At 37.8% G+C, this 24,814-nt stretch overlaps 1 protein-coding gene across 1 annotated transcript in view; it reads left to right on the forward strand.

The window, feature by feature from the left end:
* Tpr (translocated promoter region, nuclear basket protein) overlaps positions 1-24,814 on the forward strand; it is a 59,300-nt gene that overhangs the window by 26,147 nt on the left and 8,339 nt on the right. Inside the window, exons 22-44 of the mRNA XM_051147542.1 lie at positions 614-779; positions 2,132-2,298; positions 3,197-3,349; positions 3,628-3,744; positions 4,428-4,631; positions 4,730-4,914; positions 5,598-5,745; positions 7,355-7,492; positions 7,579-7,710; positions 8,857-8,987; positions 10,068-10,278; positions 11,536-11,679; positions 11,871-12,069; positions 13,297-13,502; positions 13,706-13,767; positions 14,479-14,687; positions 16,391-16,663; positions 17,717-17,865; positions 18,401-18,484; positions 20,986-21,180; positions 22,286-22,417; positions 22,661-22,751; positions 24,400-24,584. Of these exons, the coding sequence (XP_051003499.1) occupies positions 614-779; positions 2,132-2,298; positions 3,197-3,349; positions 3,628-3,744; positions 4,428-4,631; positions 4,730-4,914; positions 5,598-5,745; positions 7,355-7,492; positions 7,579-7,710; positions 8,857-8,987; positions 10,068-10,278; positions 11,536-11,679; positions 11,871-12,069; positions 13,297-13,502; positions 13,706-13,767; positions 14,479-14,687; positions 16,391-16,663; positions 17,717-17,865; positions 18,401-18,484; positions 20,986-21,180; positions 22,286-22,417; positions 22,661-22,751; positions 24,400-24,584 (3,681 nt within the window). The remainder of the gene's footprint in view (positions 1-613; positions 780-2,131; positions 2,299-3,196; positions 3,350-3,627; positions 3,745-4,427; positions 4,632-4,729; positions 4,915-5,597; positions 5,746-7,354; positions 7,493-7,578; positions 7,711-8,856; positions 8,988-10,067; positions 10,279-11,535; positions 11,680-11,870; positions 12,070-13,296; positions 13,503-13,705; positions 13,768-14,478; positions 14,688-16,390; positions 16,664-17,716; positions 17,866-18,400; positions 18,485-20,985; positions 21,181-22,285; positions 22,418-22,660; positions 22,752-24,399; positions 24,585-24,814) is intronic.

Genomic DNA, 24,814 nt, shown 5'->3' on the forward strand with positions numbered 1-24,814 from the left:
TTTGATTCTTTGAGTGTTGCTTTTCATGATGAGTTAAGCAGGTCCAGAATGGTGCTTGCTTTGTATCTAATTACTTCTCACCACTAATGCACTAAAGTACTGGTTCTATGGTGCAATGAATATTTTTTTTCCATTTGGCTGATCTTGACTTTGAGTATTAGGCACACTTCATCCTGAGCTATTTGGGTGATTTGGGATAATTTCACAAACCTGCTCATCAGCAGTGTGCTAGACATTGAAGAGATGCCCTCTGTTTATCCCCAGTGTGCTCTGTTGAGTGCACTGTTTCTCTCTAATACTCTGAGCATGAACCGGAAATGCTTTGGTCTCCAGGAATGTTCAAGGTCTGTGTTCTCTATTCAGGGATATCTACTGAAATCTCTTCACTTTCTTTCTTGTGACCTATTCAAGAGCCTTTTTTCCAAAAGCCAGGATAGTCTCTTCCTTATACTAGAAATCTTAATGACATGTGCTTTGTCTTGTTGGGAATTTCAAGTGTTGGTCTCTAGCTGAGCCAAGGGTTCTAAGAATCCTTAGGATATTGCTTTGACTAGCTATGTAGGAACATACAGGTCATCTTTATTTATAGTGTTAATACATTTGTATCTTACAGGTTCAACTGCTAGATACAAAGAGACAGCTAGATACAGAGATAAATCTTCATCTTAGCACAAAAGAACTGTTAAAAAATGCTCAAAAGGAAATTGCTACACTGAAACAGCACCTTAATAATATGGAAGTCCAGCTTGCTTCACAGTCCACACAGAGAACCGGTAAAGGTAAAGAGAATAGTTTGGTGTAACATTAAGTAAAAAGGCAGATAAGTCTTTGAACTTATACTGTCTTGTAAATAAATCCCATCTTGGTGCATGCTAATGAAGGCTGGAGAAACCCATTTTACTTTCCAGATAGAAAAGCAAAGTTGGGCCATATAATAAATCTAGAAGACTTGGAAATTCAAACAGTCATTTGGCACTTGGCTAAGCTATGTTCTGGGTTTTCCTATCTTTGAAACTGCTGGCTATGGGTACGGGGTAGTATATTTTTCTGTGAGTCATACCCAAAGTATCACTTGTAAGACAAGTTCTCCCTAACACTAAAACCATTTATTGATACTTAAAATTTGTTTGCCTGTTTGTTTCCCTCCTAGACAGACTTTCTTTGTGTAGCCTTGGCTGTCCAGGACTCACTTTGTAGACCAGGCTGGCCTCAAACTCACAGGGATCAGCTTGCCTCTGCTTCTCTGAGTTCTGGGATTAAAGACGTGCACCACCACACTCAGCTTGTTTATTTTTGAAATAAGAACTTGTCTTAGGGTTATTACTGCTATGAAGAGACACCATGACCAAGCAGCTCTTTAATTGGAGCCATGCTTTCAGTTCCAGAGGGTTGGTTCAATGTATCATAGCAGGGAGCATGGTGGCATGTAGACAGACATGGTGCTGGTCCAGTAGCTGAGAGCTACATCCTGATCGATTCCTGGGCAGAGAGAGGGGCCCTGCGCTGGCATTGGCTTTTGAAACCTCAAAGCCACACCAGTGGCACACTTCCTCCAATGCCAGTCCTACTGCTCTAACAAGGCCACACCTCCCAACTTGTCACAACAGTTGTCCACCACCTGGGAAACAAACATGCAAATGTATGAGCCTATGGGTGGGTCAGTTTTATTCAAACTACCACAGGTTTTTACTAAACTGATAAGGTCTAGTCAAAAAATTGCTAAGTTGTGTTGATTAGTGCCCTCAGATTAAGTATTTCATTAGACTCACCTGTCCTGCCCAGAGCTGCCATTTCAAATTTAAAACTTATTTCCATATAATGTTTTGTTTTGTTTTTGTTTTCAAGACAGGGTTTCTCTGTGTTATCTTGGCTGTCCTGGACTCACTTTGTAGGCTAGCCTCCAAGTCACAGAGATCCGCCTGCCTCTGCATCCCAAGTGCTGGAATTAAAGGCATAGGCCACTGTGCCTGGCTTAGTTTTTAATTTGGTAGTCAACATGGATTGAAATAGTACTTTATAGATAACTTTAGCCCTAATCCTGATTTCATGCACTCTTGATAGTAGTCATCTTTAATATGACTTAAAGTATTAATTGAAAGTATATATTTTATTTGAGCATTTTGTCTTCCAGGTCAGCCTAGTGACAAAGAGGACATTGATGATCTTATGAGTCAGCTAAGGCAAGCTGAAGAACAGGTCAATGACTTGAAGGAGAGACTCAAGACAAGTGCTAGTAATGTGGAGCAATATCGAACAATGGTGACTAGCTTAGAAGATTCCCTAAACAAGGAGAAACAGGTGTGTATAATTACATTATGTTTAATTACAAATTTGCTTGTTCTTAAAGTAGTGTGGTAAGCGTTGGACCGACATCGTTACTTTTAGTTCTAAAATGTTCTTGGATCCAGTAAATCAGAACAAATACAACATAATTTAGAAAGCAAGGAATAGGCACAGATCAGACATTGGAGAAAGTTAGTGAGTTATCTGTTGCATGTGCATAACTCCATATAAAAGATGACAAGTGGGCACATTTGAATATAGGCAATTGGATAATCAAAGTAGAAAAGAGTCAAGCCTCAGGTGAGAAATAGAAAGTCTTCAGATAAATGTTAAATTATGTATATGAGCTTATGTAGGCACATTGGTTCTTAATATGTCATGTTGGACAATTTTTTTTTTCAAAAACTAATTTAGTAGACTAAGGGTACATTGTGGAGAATACATTTTTAAAAATCCTTATGTGATTTGCATCAATGGATATCGGGATGTAAGGAAGATACCTTTTAGTGGTAGAGTAAGTAGATTTGGGTATATGGATGTGAGGTGGAAGGGGAAGTAAGAGATTGAGATTTCAATATGAAAAAGCCAGATTGAAAGAGAAATTATGCAGTTGGGCATGATGGCACATGCCTTTATTCCCAGCACTCGGAGAGTCATAGACGGGTGGACCTCTGAATTCAAGGCCAGCCCAGTCTACAAAGTGAGTCCAGGACAGCCAGGGTTACAAGAGAAACCCTGTTTTGAAAAAATTTTTAAAAAAGAAAAGAAAAGTTATTTTTCTAGATTCATGTGGTATGTCTGCTTGGCTATAAGACAAATAGTAACTTTACTTTGGTTCTAGTTTAATTTGGATTAGAGAAAGTGTCATGTATCATTTGTATCACTTTTGTTTCTTGCTTGTGATATGATGAAGGTGACTGAGGAAGTACGCAAGAATATTGAAATTCGTCTAAAAGAATCAGCAGAGTTTCAGACCCAGTTGGAGAAAAAGTTGATGGAAGTAGAGAAGGAAAAACAAGAACTTCAGGATGACAAGAGAAAAGCCATCGAAAGCATGGAGCAGCAAGTGAGTTCACTAGGGCACACTTATCCATTTTAATTTATTGTTCACTCAGTTCTGTGCATCTGTATGAATTTCCTTTTGACATTTTTAGACACCTTACAAAACTGCTTATTAGTGCTACTTTTTAGAAGCTCTGCCTTGGATTTTGCAAACTGGTAGGCAGAGGATATATATAACATCAGATGTAGCTGTGTTCAATTTAGTTAACTGGGTTGTTAAGTGTCTGTCTTAAGTATTTTCCAAGTTTATAGCTAACTGTGGCTTATTTTTGTTTTGTTTAGTTAACTGAGTTGAAGAAAACACTTTCCAGTGTTCAGAATGAAGTCCAAGAAGCTCTTCAGAGAGCAAGCACAGCTTTAAGCAATGAGCAGCAAGCCAGGCGTGACTGTCAAGAACAAGTGAGTATTCATCGTGCAGCTCCTGAGCAGCAAGCTTTAAGCCTCGGCTTGCATTCCGCCTTTCCTGTAGAAAGCAAGGCCTGTGGAACCCGAAGAGGTTGCTAGGTTTGCTGGCTACCAAATGGGTGCAATGAAAGGCCCTGTCTGAAAGAAATAAGATGGGGGGGGGGGGGGGCTGGAGAGATGGCTCAGCGGTTAAAAGCACTCCTTGCTCTTCCAGAGGTCCTGAGTTCAGTTCCCAACCACCACATGGTGGCTCACGACCATCTATAATGTGACCTGAAGCCCTCTTTTGGCCTGCAGGCATACATACAGATAGAGCACTCATATACATAAATAAATCTTTAAAAATAGAAAAGAAATAAGAAGGAGAATTCTAAAGCAGGACACCCAACATCCATGTGCATACAACACATGGACATACACAGGATTATATATATTTTGTTGTTGTTGTTTGTTTTGTTTTTTCGAGACAAAGTTTCTCTGTTACACAGAGCCCTGGCTGTCCTGGACTCTCTTTGTAGACCAAACTGACCTCAAACTCATTCGCCTGCCTCTGTCTCCCAAGTGCTGGGATTAAAGGTGTGCGTGACCACACCCGGCTGGAAAATATATTTCTAGTGAAGGTATTCATTAGTGGATTTTCATCTTCTTTGTCAATGGGGGGGAATCATTAATTGCAGGCTAAAATAGCTGTGGAAGCTCAGAATAAATATGAGAGAGAATTGATGCTACATGCTGCTGACGTCGAAGCTCTGCAAGCCGCCAAGGAACAAGTTTCAAACATGACATCAGTCCGCCAGCATTTGGAAGAAACAACTCAGAAAGCGGAGTCACAATTGTTGGAGTTCAAAGCGTCATGGGAAGAGAGAGAAAGGGTGTTAAAGGTACTGTTTTAGATTGCAGTAGACTGTTTAGAGAAATTAAAGATTTTTTTTTCCCCTGTACACCTGAGAAACCATTATAATGGACTGTTGGCTTATAGGATGAGGTTTCCAAGAGTGTGTCTCGCTGTGAAGATCTAGAGAAACAAAACAGACTGCTTCATGATCAAATCGAAAAATTAAGTGACAAGGTGGTCACATCTATGAAGGAGGTTGTGCAAGCACCATTAAATGTATCTCTCAATGAAGAAGGAAAATCTCAAGAGCAAATATTAGAAATTCTTAGGTAAGTCAAATACATTCTTAACATGGTTCAATAGTAGACAGGCACAAATACAGTAGTATAAAACCCATCAAGTCTTAATTGGCCAAGTGACCTTGTAGTCACTGTTGACAACATACATTAAATTGGTGATAAAGGTTGAATCTGAGAGTAAGAACTTGAGCTGATTCTTACTGAGAAACTAAGCTTCAGCTGTGTATAGTAATAAAGTGCACATCTGTAATTCTGATACCCAGAAGGCCAAGGGGGAAACTGGGAATTCCAGGACAGGCTGGGCTACATAACAAGATCTCAGCTTAACAAAGGCAAGGAAAACTAGATGTCTGAAGTCATTTTAAAGAGATAGCCTCTTTCTTACTAACCCCACCTGCTTATCCCTCAAGTGTTGAGAATGATTAGGGATGTGTGCCATTGTACTCAACCTAAAGATAATGTATTTTTGCTTGTTTTTTAACATTATTATTTGAGTGTGTTTTTGTGTGTGTGCAAGCCTTGCACAAGTGCATTTACTTCCTGAGCCATTTTGGGGGCCTAGTATATGTTTCTAATTCTGTTTAACCCCAAAATAAAAAAATAATCTGTCATGAAATGTGAAAAGAACTATGGAAGTGAATACTTTTTAAGAATTGCCCCATTTAAAATACTGAATTTTTAACTTACTAAAATTTTATTATGTATTCTTGCAGATTTATACGACGAGAAAAAGAAATTGCTGAAACTAGGTTTGAGGTGGCTCAGGTTGAGAGTCTGCGATATCGACAAAGAGTTGAGCTGTTAGAACGGGAGCTGCAGGAGCTGCAGGATAGCCTGAATGCAGAGAGGGAGAAGGTGCAGGTACGTGTGAGGAAAGAAAGCTCATTATTATATTACCATCGTGCTACATAAATTTAATTTGATGTAAGTACTAGTCCTAAACTTACAAGTTTATGTAGTGTCTACCCAGTGTTTCTAAGTTGGTGGTGGATAGAGGCTGTCGTTCAGCCGCCTAGTTTGGAATTCTCCTTCCATAGGACTCACTCTCTATACTGTACATTGCTTAGTTTTCCTTGTCTTGCTCTCCTTATCTGTATCGTGTAGATGATAGGCAGAAGGATTGAGGTGTGCACACGAAGCATCTGGACTGCAGGGGAGAACATATACAATTCTAGCTGCCTAGTCTGTTACAGTTGCTGTATGTACATTCCTTGAGAATCATTCTATAATAAAATTCTAGAATCATCCTAGAGTAGATTTAAACTGCTTTAGAATAATTTTTTTCAGCAAAGAATCAACGGGGGGTGAAGTATAAAATGACACCTGGAAAAAGGAAGATAAAGCTGCTGTGAGGTCTCTGGTAGGGGTGAGCTCACTATCTTAAGTTGCAGTTCCATACTGCCGAGTTCACTCATTGTGAGGAGATCTAGTAGCAAAGGAAATAATTGGAGAGAAAACAAAACAACATGTAAGTAGTAGCCATGACTACTAGGGGAATGTGAGTAATTAGATTTATAAGACTAAGTCTCTGACAGAAGTTGAAAGACACAGAATTGCATCTGATTTGAAAGTACAGTTCATTTTAATTGCTGTCTCACCATGGAAATACATCGTGAAGTTAACCCTGAGAAGAAAGAGCAGATGAGTCATCTAGTAGGATTGTGTTTTCTCTCTGCCCTCTCAGTTTTCTCTGCTAATCTCATCGGCTATTGAGCATGTACTAAAAGCTCAGCCCATGACCAGATTCATAAGGGGAAAGCAACTCTTAGATAGAGTAAGAAGAGCCAAGAAGTTAATGTGCATTATTTCAAAAACAATGCACAAACATGATCAGGCATTCAGGTGCTGAGGTGGGCATAGACATGTGGATTCCTGGAGTCCATTGGCCAGCTAGCCAAGCTGAGCCAATGAGGTGCAGGGTCAGAACATGAGGTAGAGAATAATGAGACACCAGAAGTCACCCTCTCATCCTAATGCACGTACATATGTGTGAGTGTGTCCATCCACACAAAATAAAGTACCATCCCATGCCAAAGGTGGATAATTATACCAGTGGAAGAGAACAGCTTCACACTGTTAAAATCATACTGAAATAACATAACCAAATGATAAGGGACTTCTGAGCAGGAGGTTTGGAAAATGGAAAAGCCAGAAATCAAACTAACAGTACTTTATAGCTCATACCAAAGTACAGTTTAAAAAAAAACAAAGGATAAAGCACACCATTTTACTTGTGCTGCTGCTGCTTCTCTGTTGGTAGGATTTGTAGACTTTTTCCTTTAAATCTCTTATATTTGTTTAAACTCATTTGAAATTAACATGTCTCAAAATAAACCTGCAAGTTTTCAAAGATTCAGTTAAAGTTGAAATGTACATCCTCTATACGTTGTTATTCGGGAGGACTGGAAGTGAAGTGGCAGGAAGAGGATGTGTGAATGCTGGTGCTGATTTCTGTGTGCGTCGGCTGCAGGTAACTGCAAAAACGATGGCTCAGCATGAAGAACTGATGAAGAAAACTGAAACAATGACTGTAGTTATGGAGACCAATAAGATGCTAAGAGAAGAGAAGGAAAGGCTTGAACAAAACCTACAACAAATGCAAGCAAAGGTTTGTGTCTTATTAGTTGAGAGCAGAAGCTCTTATTGTAAAAAATATAAATGAGCTTAACATTAAAAAGAAATACGCACTTTCAGGTGAGGAAACTGGAGTTAGACATTTTACCTTTACAAGAAGCCAATGCTGAGCTAAGTGAGAAGAGTGGCATGCTGCAGGCAGAGAAGAAGCTCTTAGAGGAGGACGTCAAGCGCTGGAAAGCACGGAGCCAGGTGAGTACACAGTTGACCATTCACTAACATAGAGACGATTTTAAAGAATAAGGTAAAACTCAGACATGTAAAAATGGTTGGGAAACTAGTGAACACTGCATTTACCATTACAAGTCTAATAGTTATACACACAAATTTATGGCATGGGATAGCTCATTTAAAGAAAACTCAATTTTTATATATACATTTTTTTAATGTTCTTGTCATTCTAAGTGGTTAGGTATTAGCTTTATTTCTAAAATACTTTTAATGTGTGAAAATACATGTATATTTTATTGCGGCACTTTGAAGAAACTTGTTCACTGTGCCTTTGGGGATCAGATCATATAGCGTAGTGCATTTACTGAGAAGTCTGCCTTGCAAATACTAGTTACATAACTTACATATGCCCTCCATGTGCGCTTTATAACCTCTCGGGACTAGTTTTCCTCATTTGCATAATATGTGTATTAAAGCGTGGTTGCAGCTTAACACCCAGAAATGCTGTAGAGTGGTAGCCACTTAATGATACAGAAATATTTCAGAGTTTCAGAGCAGTTTTTTTCCTCATTTTGCTCTTGTTAGACAGACAATGGAGTGTCATAAAAGGACGTTTAGCTCTCCAGACATTTCTGTCATGTTGGCCTGACTTTCCTGGCTAGTGGAATGAGTTGCATTTAAAATAATCTCACATGTTTAGACCATAAAACATACATATTTTTCTTCATAAATATTACTTCAGTGAAGTTAGGTATGTAATACTAAAAGCTTTTATAGCTAGGCCAGTGAAATGGCTAGTAACTGCTATCAGGCCTGTTGGTCCTCAGAACAACATGGCAGAAGGTGAGAACTGACTTTCCACGTTGGCTTCTGACTGTCAATGTGTTTCATGGCATGTATATACACATACACATGCACGGTAACATACTAAATCTTAAAGGAAAAAACCTTAAGATTCTTTGGTGTTCACTCACAGCTCTGAAAAAATGATGAACAGTTAATAACATTTGGTGTTTGCTCTTGTGTCTTGGCTAGATTTTGCTCTCCTAACTTAAGCTTTGGACTTACTGTTTTGGTACTGCTTACTTTGCATGCAAGGCACTGAATGTAAGTAATGAGATTTGGACTGCTTATAGAACCTGACAGTATGCATTTCTGTTCTTCTAGCATCTAATAAATCAACAGAAAGATCCAGATACAGAAGAATATCGAAAGCTGCTTTCTGAAAAGGAAATTCACACTAAGAGAATTCAGCAGCTAAATGAAGAAGTTGGAAGACTTAAGGCTGAAATTGCAAGGTATTAGGAATAAAAGTTTTAAAGTATATGTAACGCAGGATTTTTGTTTGTTTGTTTTGTTTTTCTATTTCCTATGAGACAGGAGCTCATTATATAACCCAGACCATCTTAAGTGAATTCTGTGTGTAAGCCAGGGTGGGCTTGAACTCAGTGCTACACTCCCAAGTGCTGGGATTAGTTTATTTCGACTCTTTATATGGTCCTGAAGTGTTTCCTGGTTAGTACAAGTGGTAGAGCCCTTCATGTGGCTCTTTGCCTCTTTCTCTCTTGAGCCAAGCAGCCACACAGTTCAGTTCCTTGTGTTCTTATGTCAGTCTTTCTCCTGATGACTTAAAAGCTGCGTGTTGTGCCTCTAAAGCTACTTTGTTTTCTAAAAATTATAGTCAAGAATTATATTTTTTTGTCTTTCTGTTACTAGCCTCTTTGTAAATCTGTAAAACATTTTGGAGTGTGTGTGTGTATGTATGTGTGTGTCCATATAGAAGAATATTTTGTAGCTTACATATTTCTGTTATATATATTTTTTTCTTTATTCTAAAGAGTATTCTGTCATGTTCAGGATGAGGGATACTATTTCTTTAAGAAAACTAAAAATTCAGCAATCTTGAGTACATACTTGTATAAAGTTGGTATTAGCTGCTACTCTTACTCTAGGCTGTCTCAGTGTGAAAGTTCAGTTCATGACCTCATATACAGGAGAGCAAGCTGCATAGAGCATTGCCAACTGTGCTTCCAGAAAAACAGGTGACGAAATTTCTCTGCCCCTTGTAGGAGACTTGGGTAACATCTGACTCTTGGAGAGTCCTCGGTCAAGCAGGTCACATGATAGCTTTGTAAGCCCGTGTTACTTGATCCTCAGTCGTTCAAGGCTTCTTAACCTCAGAACAGGTATTAGGCCTGTGTTATAAGGTCTAAATAAAAGGCTAAATTCATAAAGAAACTATCTTTAAAGCGGGAGTAGTTTTTAATTAGAAAGTTATTATTAAAGCAGTATAATATAAACTTTTAAGTTGAAAATTTGCAAAACATTGTGTATTTAGTTCTTTTAAGAAATCTCTCCTCCCTTTTTTTTCCCCAAAGATCAAATGCATCCTTGACTAACAACCAGAATTTAATCCAGAGTCTGAAGGAAGATTTAAATAAAGTGCGAACTGAAAAGGAAAACATTCAGAAAGATTTAGATACCAAAATAATTGATATACAGGAAAAGATCAAAACAATTACTCAAGTTAAGAAAATTGGACGCAGGTACAAGACTCAGTATGAAGAACTTAAAGCACAGCAAGATAAGGTATTTTGAGGAAATGTGATTTCCCCTTCGTCTGATTTTGACTGTTACTGGTTTTAGAATCTAAACTCATAGAAGTACAGGAATACATTTATTTGATTTAAAGCTACTGTTTACCTTCTCACTATGTATCCCAAGCTAGCCTAGAACTGCAGAGCCTCCTGTCACAGCTCCTTGAATACTGGGATTACAGGTGTGTACTACATACCTGGCCAAAAATTAGTTATATAATATGATGATCAAAAGACATTATAAAGTGACAACAGAACATTATTAATACTGAGTATATTGTTTTGTTTTTATCCCCTCCGCCCCACCCCCCAGCCTCCTCTCCTTTCTCTCCTCACTCCAGGCTCTCTATTTAGCCAGCCTGCCACTGCCTCTCCTGTGCTAACATTAAAGGCATGCACTACCACACCTGACCTTGCTTTTCATATTTCTAATACTTCTTTGCAAGTAGTATTTCAGATAGTATTTGCAAATGGATTTAAGAACTGCACTAGTTACCTTTTCTTGTTCTTGTAACCCAATACCGTGTTTAGTGGATGCAGTCCCTCACTTCTGGGAAGGTGTGACTTTTGATGACTTTATGGCAGGGACATGCTGTGAAGCAGAGAAGGGAGAGTCACAGCTCACATGGCTTTCCACCTTTTTTTACTCAGTCCAGAGTGTCTACCATAGAACAGGGTGGGTCTTCTCCCTTTCAGTTAATCCATTCTGAAAAGGCCCTCACAGATTCATGACGGACACATCAGTGCTTTAGGTGTTTGTTACCATAATCGAGTTGACAGTCCAGAATTAGCTATCACAGTGGCTCATTGCTAAAGTTATGAGTAAGGACAATTTGATAGTTTTTACAACTAATAAGGTTTTGTATCACTTTAAACAAGTTGGGTGAGATAACTCTCAATGGTTTTTAGCACTTTTTGTATTTGCTAGCACTTTAGTATGCTTTTCTTGGTATGGAAGACAAGTTTCTAAAGGTGTATCATTTGCATATGCTCTTGGGTCATTCTCTTGTACCTGATCCGTCATTAGGAGGCCATGCTCTGTGTCAGAAGTACATTTACAGTGCATCATCTTTAGTGTCTACTTGTATGGAGAGCCATGACTAATTTTTGCATTTTGAGCACTAAAATTGTTCTGTAGAAATTTACTTTAGAGTGCGCTTGTAAGTTATTTGTATAGTTAGCATAGGCGAACTTGGAGCAGCAGAATTACTAGACAAAACTGTATTGCTGTTACTACTTATCATCTTAGGCCATGGAGACCTCCACTCAGTCTTCAGGAGACCATCAGGAACAGCACATCTCTGTCCAGGAAATGCAGGAGCTCAAAGATACCCTCAGCCAATCTGAAACAAAGACAAAGTCACTTGAGGCTCAAGTAGAGATTCTGCAAAAGGTATGATTCTGGGGGCAGTAGAAGGTGACTGCTCCTAATTCTCTCTGAGCCTCAGGTAGCATGTTTAATCACTAACACTCCCTTACCATGTAGCACTCGTAGAAGTGTTCTAGTACTTTATAAGAAAGTTGAACTGATTTGATTGAGTTACGTGGTATTGAGTTACATGATACTGCTTTTTCCTTAAAAAGACATTATCTGAAAAAGAGGCAGAAGCAAGAAGTCTCCAGGACCAGACCATGCAGCTCCAGTCTGAACTGTCACGCCTTCGTCAGGACCTTCAGGATAGAACCACACAGGAGGAGCAGCTCCGACAGCAGATAACTGAAAAGGATGAAAAAACAAGGAAGGCAATTGTAGCAGCAAAATCAAAGATTGCACACCTAGCTGGTAATTGCATGTATATGCTACAATTTAAATTGTACACTAAAACTTGATTATCAGTACAGACTTAAAATGTGAAAGAGAAGGCAATATTATAAATTTGTATGTGTTTGAGCTTGTTAGATTTATTTAACACAGGAAAGTTTTAAATTTTTATTATTTTTAGATTTTATTGTATAAAGTGTATAATTGTTTGCCTACATGAATATACTACACGTGTCCCTGGTACCCACAGAGGCCAAAAGAGGGTGTTAAAGATCCTGTAACTGGAATACAGGTGGCTGTAAGCGACCAGGCAGGAGTTGGGAACCAACCTTGACTCCTCCAGAAGAACAGCCAGTGCTCTTAACTGAACCATCTCTCCAGCACCAGAAAATTAATTTTCAAATATTCTGTTTGCTGTGTTTATGAAGTGCACTGGTATTTAGCTTGGAGTACTGCTCCCCTTTTATATTAGTATGGAACTGTTCTACGTGTGACATTCTTCAAGTCCAGACTGCTGCCTATATGCTTTGCAAAGAACACAGTGTGGGCTCTTACCAGCCCAAGGACATTTCTGTACTTTTGGTAGAATACTGCTATGGAATTTCTGGGAGACTACTATGTCACATTCATAAGAAACCCAGTTCTGAAATGTTCTCTTCGTTCAGTTAAATGTCAGGCCACTGGTTTTACTGTCACTGTTATTTTTCATGTCTTCTAAGATTATCTCACAGAAACTTCATAAAAAATTTACTGTTTTGATTTGGTATTTTTGGTTTTGGGGGGGGGGGGGATTGAGACAGGGTTTCTCTGGAGCGTTGGCTGTGCTAGCACTTGCTTTGTAGACCAGGCTGGCTTCGAACTCCAAGATTCACCTGCCTCTGCCTTCTGAGTGCTAGGATGAAAGGTGTGTGCCACTACACCTGGCTTCACTGATCTATTTTTAATATATCCTATATGATTTGTGTGATATGAATACTTTATAATTCCTAATAGTGAATAATATTGATATAAACAAGCTCCTGCTAAAGTTAATTTGTAGTTAAATTTATTGATGTCTTGGATAATTTACATATGCTTATGCTGGAGTAAATATATATTATAATAAACAAGGATATGTTTAGAAGTTTGCTCATTGAGATAGGCAGTGAGTGTATAAAAACTAATACATAGCACAGTAAAGAATCTAGTACTACGTTCCATTTAAGTATATAATGTTTCTACGTTTGATTATGATCTTGCTTATTTTAGGTGTGAAAGATCAGTTAACTAAAGAAAACGAAGAGCTTAAGCAAAGGAATGGAGCTCTAGATCAGCAGAAAGATGAACTGGATGTCCGAATGACTGCTCTGAAGTCCCAGTATGAAGGTCGGATTAGTCGCTTAGAGAGAGAGCTCAGAGAGCATCAAGAGAGACACCTTGAGCAGAGGGACGAGCCTCAGGAGCCTACCAATAAGGTGACCAATTGTGCTTACATGATAAGCTGCTTTATCTATATTTTATTTGGAAGTGCCAGACTATTTAGCAACCTTTGTTAGCAGGCATTTGGACTAAAATTACAAGTATACAGGCAGTTGATGGTAGTTAATAGTCTGATGTCTTTGTTGAGTGGACTTGGGGGTGTAGTAAGCACAGAACTCAATGCTTTTCCTCTTTATAGGCTCCAGAGCAGCAGAGACAGATCACACTGAAAACCACTCCAGCTTCTGGTGAAAGAGGAATGTGAGTTTTACTTCTTCTATAGTCTATCTTTAAAGTTCAGAAAAAATTGTGTGATGTAGTTGTCAAGTCTTGTTTTCAGTATGCTTTCCTTCCTAAGTGTAAAGCTTCAGTGACCAGAAACAGCTTGTGGCTTAGTTGGTGACTGACTTCTAAGATAAGATCTTACTCACTCCCTGTGATGATTCATGACAGGAATAAAAGTCTAGGCTGCAGCTGGAAGGTGGCTCAGCTGTTAGGAGCACTGGCCAGTCTTCCGAAGGACGCGGGTTTCATTGCTAGCACCTACATAGCATCTCACAACCACCTACAACTCCCAGTTCCAGTGATCCAGCACCCTCTGGCCTCTGCGGGCACCAGGCACACACCTGTACACATACGTCATAAAACTTTAGGTCTGGGTTGTGAAATTCCGTAACTCAACATTTTTCTGTATTGCCAGATTGTACCACTCTGGAACATTCCCTACAGGTCTTAATGCTTGAATGAATTCAAGATCTTTTTCATAAAGCTTTTAGGATCTTATGACTAAAAAACAGAAACAATACTCATTGTCTTTAAAAACTGCTTATTTTAAACCTGCCAAGTCTATCCAAACAATCAGAAAAATGGTAAGATTTGAACCATGCTAAGGTAATACTTGCTAAACACTCACTTTAGAAAGTTCATGGAGTATTTTGTGACTAGGTTGTTTTGGATTTTTCTCCCATTAAGTGCCAGCACATCAGACCCACCAACAGCCAATATCAAGCCAACTCCTGTTGTTTCTACTCCAAGTAAAGTGACAGCCGCAGCTATGGCTGGGAATAAGTCTACACCCAGGGCGAGTATCCGCCCAATGGTTACACCTGCAACTGTCACAAACCCAACCACTACCCCAACGGCAACTGTCATGCCCACCACACAGGTGGAGTCACAGGAAGGTGAGTGAAATAGCTCATTGATTGCACTGACTGCTGGATAGATGTATTTTGAGAAGATGAGAGAAGCTGTAATGATAAATGAAGCACCTAAAATTTAATTTAAGTCAGACATAATATTTTGAAACTACTTTTAAAAGTAGTTAATATTTTGAACTATATGCTTCCTAGAATACTTGTGCTTTTTGTTTTTGTTTTCCCAATAATAGCATCAATCTCAGGTAAGTGTTCTTTAACAAACTTGTATTCTCAGCCCTATTTATTTGTTTGGTTGTTCTTTTTGTTTTGTTTTGGGTTTTGTTTTGTTGTTTTTGAGTCCAGGCTAGTCATGATCTTTCTGCCTCATAAGCATGTGCCATCACGACTGCCCAATATACTTACTGTAAATACAATAAATTTCTTCCTTCCTTCTCTTCTGCTTTGCTTTGTTTTTAAACTGATAAAAAGGGAAACTATATTCCTATAGATACACTGCTTTGCTTTTTGGAACCAGATGTTTACTTTCTAATGGCTGAGAAACATGCTGTGAAATCCGCTTTGAAAAATCATAGCATATGGGGCTGGAGAGATGGCTCAGAGGTTAAGGGCACTGACTGCTCTTCCAAAGGTCTTGAGTTCAATTCCCAGCAACCACATGGTGGCTTACAACCATCTATAATGAAATCTGATGCCCTCTTCTGGCCTGCAGGTGTATATGCAGACAGAGTACTGTATATATAATCATAAATAAATAAATCTTTTAAGAAAGAAAGAAAAATCCTGGTATAAAATTGCTCTTTCACACCAAGTATCATTTTTTTCACTGGAATTTTTTGATGTTTTCTCACTCTCTTCCCATTATAATTACAGTAATTAGATTATTGTACTTGATTTGAGTTTACACATACCTTTTTAAAATACTAGATTGGGAACCTCAAAGTTTTTTTTTGTTTTGGCTTTTTTTTTTTTTTTTTTTTCAAGGCAGGGTTTGCAAGATCTTAAAATGCCGTGACATGTTAGAATTGAGTAAATTTTTCAAATATTTAGAAATATACTATGTAGCTAACTGTTAGTGCTATATACCTTTTATGTTATCAGTTAGAAGCATGTTAGGCAGGATTCTGAGTTCAAGATCAGTCAAAGTTCTATAGTGAGACCATGTCCAAAAACAAACAATGTATGATGTAAACACTCTGAAAGGTAGCTCCATTCAATAAAAAAGTAATGGATGGATTACCAAATTAAACTTTTGTTGTTATGGATGAGGAAGCTTGTTTTGTCTTGTTTTGTTTTTGAGGTGCTTAGAATCAAACCCATGTTTTATTCTTGTGCATGTTGTGCAAGCACTGTACCAGTCAGCTCTGGATCCATTCCAGTTTTCATAGTGTTATTACGATACTAGTTAAAAATAAAATGATGCTTGAAAATTTCTCACCATTTTCAGCTTCTAAATGTTAATTTAATCTGGTTATAATTTTATTGGACCAACAGATACAAGACCAGTTACAATATGCATTTAATTTAACCAACAAACATTGCATCCTTCTGTATAGTCACATAGGCAATATAGTACAGAATGCATTACTTTTGCCCAAAATATTTTTGTGTAGTAAATGGTAAGACATACACAAAAACTAGAGAACCCAATGTGTGTCAAAGGTAGGGTAAGAGAACTGTTTTGGTAAGAGTAGGAGGCCTACTTACTAAATATTATAATTATTTTTCAGCTATGCAGTCAGAAGGTCCTGTGGAACATGTTCCAGTATTTGGAAGTGCGAGTGGGTCTGTTCGTTCAACTAGTCCTAATGTTCAGCCCTCCATTTCTCAGCCCATCCTAACTGTACAGCAGCAAACACAGGCTACAGCTTTTGTACAACCCACTCAACAGAGTCACCCTCAGATTGAGCCTGCAAATCCAGAGCTGACTCCAAACATAGTTGAGGTGGTACAAAGTTCACCAGTTGAGCGGCCATCTACTTCCACAGCAGTATTTGGCACTGGTAAGATTTAATGTTAACATTTTCTATTTTATTTTATGTTTTATGGCTCTTTATGTCTATGTATATTTGTGTATCGTGTATGTGCCTGGTGTCCATAGAGGTCAAAAGGTCATCATATCACCCGGATTAGAGTAACAGTTGTGAGCTACCATGTGGGTATTGGGAATCGAACCTGGGCCCTCTGGAAGAGCACATAGTGCTCTTAACTGGTTGCGTAAGAGATGGCTCAGTGGTTAAGACTACCGGCTGTTCTTCCTGAGGTCCTGAGTTCAATTCCTAGCAACCACATGGTGGCCCACAACCATCTATATACTGGGATCTGATGCCCTCTTCTGGCATGCAGGTGTACATGAAAACAGAGAGCTCGTATACATAAAATAAATAAATCTTAAAAAATAAAAAAGACTGTGGCTAAGCCATATTTCAGACTGGTAAGATTAATGTTTTAAATGAGGCTAGAGTAGAGCTGTGTACTTCACATCTCTCATATATAATACATCCTGACTATTTCCTGTAACTGCTTGCTTGCTATCTAGTGATAGTGTGAAGAAAAAAAATTTTATTTAGTTTAATCACATTGGGCCAATACGTACAGGAACAGTTTCAAATATGTATTTGATTTAACTAAAATAATGTTATTCTATTGCAATAATTTAAGTTATTATAAAATATTCACAATATGTATTATACCTAAGAAGTACTTTTAATATTCACATTTACTATTAGATAGATTTCAGTCAGTTTTTATCATTAAGTGAAAGTTTTTTTATCCCCCAGATATTTTGGACTGTCTTTATAGAGGTGAAAAATAGCCAATGTGTGGGTCAGTGTGGGTCCTAAAAACTAAAGATATTCATATTATACATTATATACAGTATAATTTTTCCTTTGAGGAGTTCTGGATTTGTAAACTTGTAAGTAGCATTTATCAGTGCACTCACAGCGAATCAAAGCAAACACAAGTTTGCTAATCTTAAAACTTTTTCTAAATGGTCTTTGTCTAAATGAAGTTACCATCCCCTGATTTGACTTTTAAATCTTATCATCTGAAAGTTTCAGCTACTCCAAGCTCCTCCTTGCCAAAGCGCACTCGGGAGGAGGAGGAGGACAGCACCATAGAAGCAGCAGACCAAGTCTCTGACGATACAGTGGAAATGCCTCTCCCGAAGAAACTGAAGACAGTCACACCTGTGGGAGCCGAGGTCTGTAACTTTCTTTCTCTGTGTTGGATTACATGAGCAGTGTCTAGGGTTAGCTGTCAGTCATACCCAGCGGCAAATTAACTTCTGCCGGTCATTAATGTATTATCTTAAAAATTCCTGAACTATAAAGTTTTCACTAATAGCTAAGGTATTTTACATTACCAGTTATTTATAGTCTTTGCATACCTTTTCATGAATTTCTTCCAATTTTAGTAAAAGCAGAAACAAATTGAATTATATTTTTATAAGGAAGTTTAGTCTCATTGACATTCTGCACTCTTACTTAGATAGGCTGTGATGGATTAGGTTGTATACCAAACAGTAATGATGCCAACTGTTATTTGTACATATTAACTGATGTTCATAAGTCATAATATCTTGAAGAGGTATGCTATTTGAGTATATTTTTATATAAATAGCATTTCTGGCATGGCTTCATTGAATTGTAGATTTAACTTTTTATAGAAAAACTGGCAGAATGGGTGGTAATTCATGTAGTTCACTGATACAATAAGGAGTAACTGTTACCATTTAGGAAGAAGGTATGGCAGAAGAAAGCACCGACGGGGAGCCAGAAACTCAAGCTTACAATCAGGATTCTCAGGATTCCATTGGAGAGGTGAGTAAAACCATACTTGGATAAAACTAATAAACATAAGTTGATTTTAGTAAATAGAGTTGACTTTGACCTTATTGAAACACTATTTGGATTTTTAAATTAGTGTTGTTTTTTGTTTTTAAGACAGGCTTTCACTATGTAGCCTAGGCTAGTGTCACACTCAGACAATCCTGCCTCAGCCTTTTAAGTGTTGGACTTACAGGCATGTACTGTCAGATCTGGCACCTTGTACTTTAAGACTGTTCTTTATTTTTGTTTGTTTCTTTGGGTGTTGTTGTTGTTGTTGCTGTTGGAGAGAGGGCTTCTCTGTAGCCATTGTTGTCCTAGAACTAGCTCTGTAGACCAGACTTTTGTAAGTATACTGTGCATAAACTACCATGTAAGAATGTTTGTTCATACCCAGCAAAGCTATTTCTAAACAAGATATTGTTTCCAATAAGTATTGCTCTGCCACTAGGTTCCTACCTACCTCCACCTGTTAGAAGCTGTGTGCCTAAGTGTGTCTTCAATTCTTCATTGCTTTACCTCTCAAAAAAGTATTACATTTTAAGGATTGTAGGGTATCCAAACTCTGTTGAGTTCATGTCGTAAGAAATTTGTGTTTATTAACTAACAAATGTTAGAACAATCTTACTTTATAGGAAAAACTAATGCCAAAATAAGTTACAGGGCCAGGTTCATACAGTTTTGAACTTGGGAATTGAACCCACACTGTAGTTCCCCCATATCTATCCTCTTAAGCTTGAAAGCATACTTTGTCTCTGGAGAGGTTTGTGTTACTGTGAAATTAAGGAATTGAAGCTAGCTGTTAGTAACATAGATTGCAAGTTTAATTTCTGAGATACATTAATATTCTAAGTTAATTTTACCACTATTTTTTGATTTACAAATGTTAAAATCGAGTATGTGTATATAATATCATAGATGGTACCTCATGAATTTAAGATTGCCATATTTAAAAAAACCTAGACATTTGGAATAAAGCCTATATTTCTGTTTTATTGCTGGCCTTAGTTAAATCATACTCAAGTATATGAAAAGCTGTTTTTTAAGATTGTCAAGTTATTTTGACTCAAACATACCATTAACTTTTCATTAAGTATTGCATCTTCTTACATAAGCTTTGGTAACTTTTAAATTATATTATATATATATAATTAAATTATATTATAACCTACTCATTTTTCTCCATTATGATATATGTAATTTTTCATGAGTTTCATTCATAGATGTCATTGGCTTGTATGAAAAAGGGATTTAACTGAGTGCTTAAGCCAAAAGGTACATGTTTAAATAAATGTCAGAAATTTTTGTTAATACAAAATATGGAAAGTAATTGAGCAAAGAATTAATTCTGGGGGCTGGAGAGATGGCTCAGAGGATAAGAGCACTGGCTGCTCTTCATAAAGTCCTGAGTTCAATTCCCAGCAACCACATGGTGGCTCATAACCATCTATAATGTGATCTGGTGCCCTCAGGCACACATGCAGGTAGAATACTGTATACATAATAAATAAATATTTCAAAAAAAGAAAAAGAATTCTAGTATCTAGCATATACAGAATATCCTATATCCAAAATGTGATGACAGCATTTCATACAGACTTCGGAGTATTTGTCTAGAGACCAGCAAAGAGCATCACTTTGGATCGCTGTCACTTCTTAATGGCATTTTGTTTCTTCATGTGTAGAGAGAGGCAGTAGTTCCTCCAAGGAGTTACAGCTTGAGCACTTTGGCTGCCGTGGTTATATACTGAGCAGTCCTCAGAGCCTCCCCAGTTCTTGCTATGCTCGTTTTCAAAGGACTGTGTGAGAAATACCCTGATCTTTAGAGTACAGAGCTTTATTTATGCCAGTCTTTACCACATTTAGCCTGAATTAGGGAGCTGTCTATAATTACTTCTCATTTTTAATTACATTACCTTTTAAATTAAATGTTACTGCATCACTCTCTCCTATCCCTTTCCTCTCTTTAGCTCTTCCCAAGTACCCTGCCTCCAGTCCTTACAGGTGCCCCCTCAAATTGATAGTTTCTTCCCTACTAATTATTACTAAATACATGTATGGATGCATGCATTTACAGATATATAAATACAACCTGCTGAGTCCCGTTATTGTTTTTTGTACATATATGACCTCAAGGTTTTTTGTCTATTGAGTATCCAGTTGTGGGTTCGTTCCTGGGATGAGCTAACCCTCCCTCTCTCAGCAGGCATCAGCTGCCTGAGGTTTCATGTCCCACAGGTGTGACTCTGTGAGATTGTTTTAAATTTATTTACTAACCTACTGAATGTCTGCTCTGTAGCCCTCTCCCACTTCCCCTTCACTTCCTTTACATATTATGGAGTGCTCAGAAAGTGTCAGGTTCCAGTTTTCAGGTTGAGGATAGTCAACTTATAAGGCATGATTAGTGTGGTTGGGGTAAAGTTTTTTTGTTTTTGTATTCAGTGTGCATCCAGATTATTTCTAGTTTGGGTAAAATACCTTTTTAACTTTTAAAGGGAGTCACCCAGGGAGATTATACACCTATGGAAGACAGTGAAGAAACTTCACAATCTCTACAAATAGACCTTGGACCTCTTCAATCAGATCAGCAAACTACTTCCTCCCAGGATGGTCAAGGCAAAGGAGATGATGTAATTGTAATTGACAGTGATGATGAAGATGATGATGAAGAAAATGATGGAGAACATGAAGTGAGTTTAGTATTGAAAAGATTACGTGTTTATCAGCTTTGCTTCTGCTTCCCTTTTTAAAATTCGCCTCCCAGAGCTGGGTCTTAGACCCAGTGCATTTTGCATCTTGGCCTTGAGCTCTGGATCTTCGTACCTGCACCTGTGTGCTGGTCTCAGTCATAGTGCTTTAAGTCTTACTTCTGCTATATCAACTAGCCATTTCTCAGTCCCAGTCAGTTTCAGTGGATTATCAAGGTTTTATCTTATACTAATTAGTTCAGGAGTATGAGCTTGTGTATTAAAAAAAAAGAAAAAAGAAAAAAAATCAAAGAGCCAGTGTTGGGTAATCAGTTTTTAAACTTTTTGTTTATGTTGTTTTGGGGGAATTATTTTCTTACTTACCAGAGGTAGGATTTTAGTACCTAGCCCAAGCTTGCTAGGAACTCCCAAAAGTTCTTCAGTCTCTTTAATACTGGGATTATAAAAACACGTGACCTGTCCAGCTTGGTTTGTAAATGATTGCTGTGCCATTTTGAATTTGTTCTCAAATTTCATATTCAGTCTTAGTTTTAAAAAAAAAGGCTATATGAATCTAATGATAAATATTCTTGTTTCTGGGGATAAAAAGAAGAAACAGGAGTTAGTAGTTCTTTTGTTTTGTTTGTTTATTTTTCCTTTTGGCATCCTGTACAATTTGCAAAGTAATGAGGCCATCACTTATATTAGGTGATTTTTAGGGGAGAACTTATTATTTTTTGACTTTGGGATTTAATTCTATACTGTTGGTTTCTTCCTTTAGATTCTTTTATTTTTTAAAAAAAGTATTTTTAAAACTAGTATTGTTTGATTTTATTCTTTAATCTACTCACACTTAAATAGAAATAAAGTGAACCACTTGACATTTGGTAGACTATTACTTTTGCATAATTTCATGCACAGAGTTCAGAATCAATATTTAATGCTGTGAAATGTTAATAAGCTTTTTTTCCTTTGCTGTGAAACTAAACCCACAAAACTCTTGAAACACTCCTATGTCCTATTCAATAATAAGGCACTTAATTGAGGTCTTAGGATCTGCAAAACAAGTGGGTCTACACTTTATTCACACTTGGACTTTTTCTTCTAGGATTATGAAGAAGATGAAGAAGATGATGATGATGATGAAGACGACACGGGGATGGGAGATGAGGGTGAAGATAGTAATGAAGGAACTGGTAGTGCAGATGGTAATGATGGATATGAAGCTGATGATGCTGAGGTAACTGGTTAGAATTGTGACTGTTTCTTAAAAGCTGTGCTAAGAAAGCTTGCTGTTTTCCTGTGATATAGAAAAGCTTGTGTTACCAGGATAATAAAAGTCTTTATACCGTTGGAGTTTTGTTTGTTTGGCTTGCTTGGTTTGATTTTCCTCTGGTTTGTTTGCTTTTAATCATTTGGTGTGGCTTATTTTTTTAAAAAGCTATTCATTTGATTTGCTTCAGTCATTACATTTTGTCCTTAGGGTGGTGATGGGACTGACCCAGGTACAGAAACAGAAGAAAGTATGGGTGGAGCTGAAAGTAATCAGAGAGCTGCTGATTCTCAGAACAGTGGTAAGACCATTAGTCTGTTAATTTGTGTTTCTAATAATGTTTTCTAAACTGGAATTGTACTTTTGATGTAATACAACTTTAGTAAATTGGTAACAAGACAGGGTCTTATTAACAAGTTTCTGCCCTCATGACATGTCCTATTAGATGTCATTATACACTGCCTGTCTGTCTCATTGAACTACTGTAAAAGTCAAATATCTTGGACTCACATTTGCCTCTGCTGCCTTTACCACCTGGGATAATTAAAGCAGGGATGGTAGCAGCTCCCAGCCAGAAGAGGTCAGTTTAATCAAATTGCATGTTTTAAAATTTGTGTGTAGATATGTCTTTAGATACTATCACAAAAACCTTAGGTTTTTTAGAATAAGATATTCTTAGTCATTTTTCCCGAGTATAATACATACAGATGTTCTGTAAGACTTTTTTTGGGGGGGAGGGTAATTGTAAAATTAAATCCAATAGTGTGAGTAAACTTAAAGGTTATTGTTGGGTTTGGTTCATTTTTAAGTTATATAAGGGTTGGAGAGATGGCTCAGTAATTAAGAGTATGTGTTTCTCTTGAAAAGGCAGCAGGTTCAGATCCCAGCACTCACATGGAGGTTCACAATAATTCCACTTCCAGGGGACCTGACACCTTTCAGCCTCCATGCACACCAGGAGTTCCTGGTAGTTCACAGACATACATGCAGGCATTAAGGTTTTTTTTTTTTTTTTTTTTTTTTTTTTGTTAAATCACTACTCATGTGACTAGCTTTATTTATCCTGAGTTCTTAAACTAAATTTAAGTTTAATCTGAGTCACAGAAAAATAAAGTGATTTAAATTCCTCATAAATACCAAATGTCAGGACAAGGTTCTGGTTCTAGATCAAAATTATAAACTATTAGTTCTCTGGTATCCTGCATCCCATAGTGGGAGACAGCAGATCTAGTCATCTGAGTAGCAATTGAAATTTGAAGTTTAGGAGAAGCAAATTATAAAAGTATCACGTGAGGCTTGTCCTTATTCATCTTGATTGATTGGCTTGCTGTTTCCCTAGAAAGAGTTAAGTAGTTTATATACTTTATTATAAGCTGTACACAATATTATAAATAATACTTATACACAATATTATAAATAATATTGGTCTAGAAACATGATTCAGTGGTTAAGAGCACTCATTGCTCTTCCCATGGACCTGAATTTGGTTCCTCTATTAGGTGGCATATTCCTCCTGTACCTCGTGCTCCAGGGGATCCACCACTCTGTTCTAGTTTTTCCATAGGCACACAGACACACATAAGCACATTTTAAGGAAAAATAGCATTGCTAAAATTTAGTAAATATTCACTTTATCATATGCTTGGCTAAGTGCTTCCATCCATCATTTGAGCCTTGAGGGGTGTGTACCTCCTTATGTGTCGTTTGTTCTGTTAACCATTCAGACCAACACATAGAGGTACGTGTCTATACTCCCATCACTTGGGAGGTAGGAGGCCCAGGAGTAGTATATGTAGTGTACACTAGGCTGGCCTGCTACTATGTAACAAGCTTGAGGACAGCCTGTAGTCTGTGAGGCCCTGTCTCAAATCTCCAAGAAAACAAATTGGAGGTTGAGGCTGTGTAACCTAGCTGAGCTTGGTTTCCGAACTGAAGTGTTTCTCCCACAGGTGAGGGAAGCACAAGTGCAGCGGAGCCGTCTTTCTCTCAGGAGGTTGCTAGAGAACAGCAGCCCACATCCGCATCGGAGAGACAGACCCCAAGAGCACCACAGTCACCACGGCGCCCCCCACATCCCCTTCCCCCACGCCTGACCATTCACGCTCCGCCTCAGGAGTTGGGACCACCAGTTCAGGTATTTAAAGAAGCTAACTTCTGAAAAAACACCTTTTAAAATGTGGTTTTTCCAGTAGACAGACTCCTTTCTTCTTTCATTCCTTCTTTCTGTCCATCCCTCCCTCCTGATATTAAATCAATTTTTGTAAGATAATTATTTTTAATTGAAACAGATCTCTACTTTGTAAATATAACAGTCTACATTCACAAATAAGTTGGCATTTGGAAGCATGGCTTGCTAAATAAACA

This window comes from Acomys russatus, chromosome 6 (assembly GCF_903995435.1).
Source record: "Acomys russatus chromosome 6, mAcoRus1.1, whole genome shotgun sequence".
NCBI classification, from domain to species: Eukaryota; Metazoa; Chordata; class Mammalia; order Rodentia; family Muridae; genus Acomys; species Acomys russatus.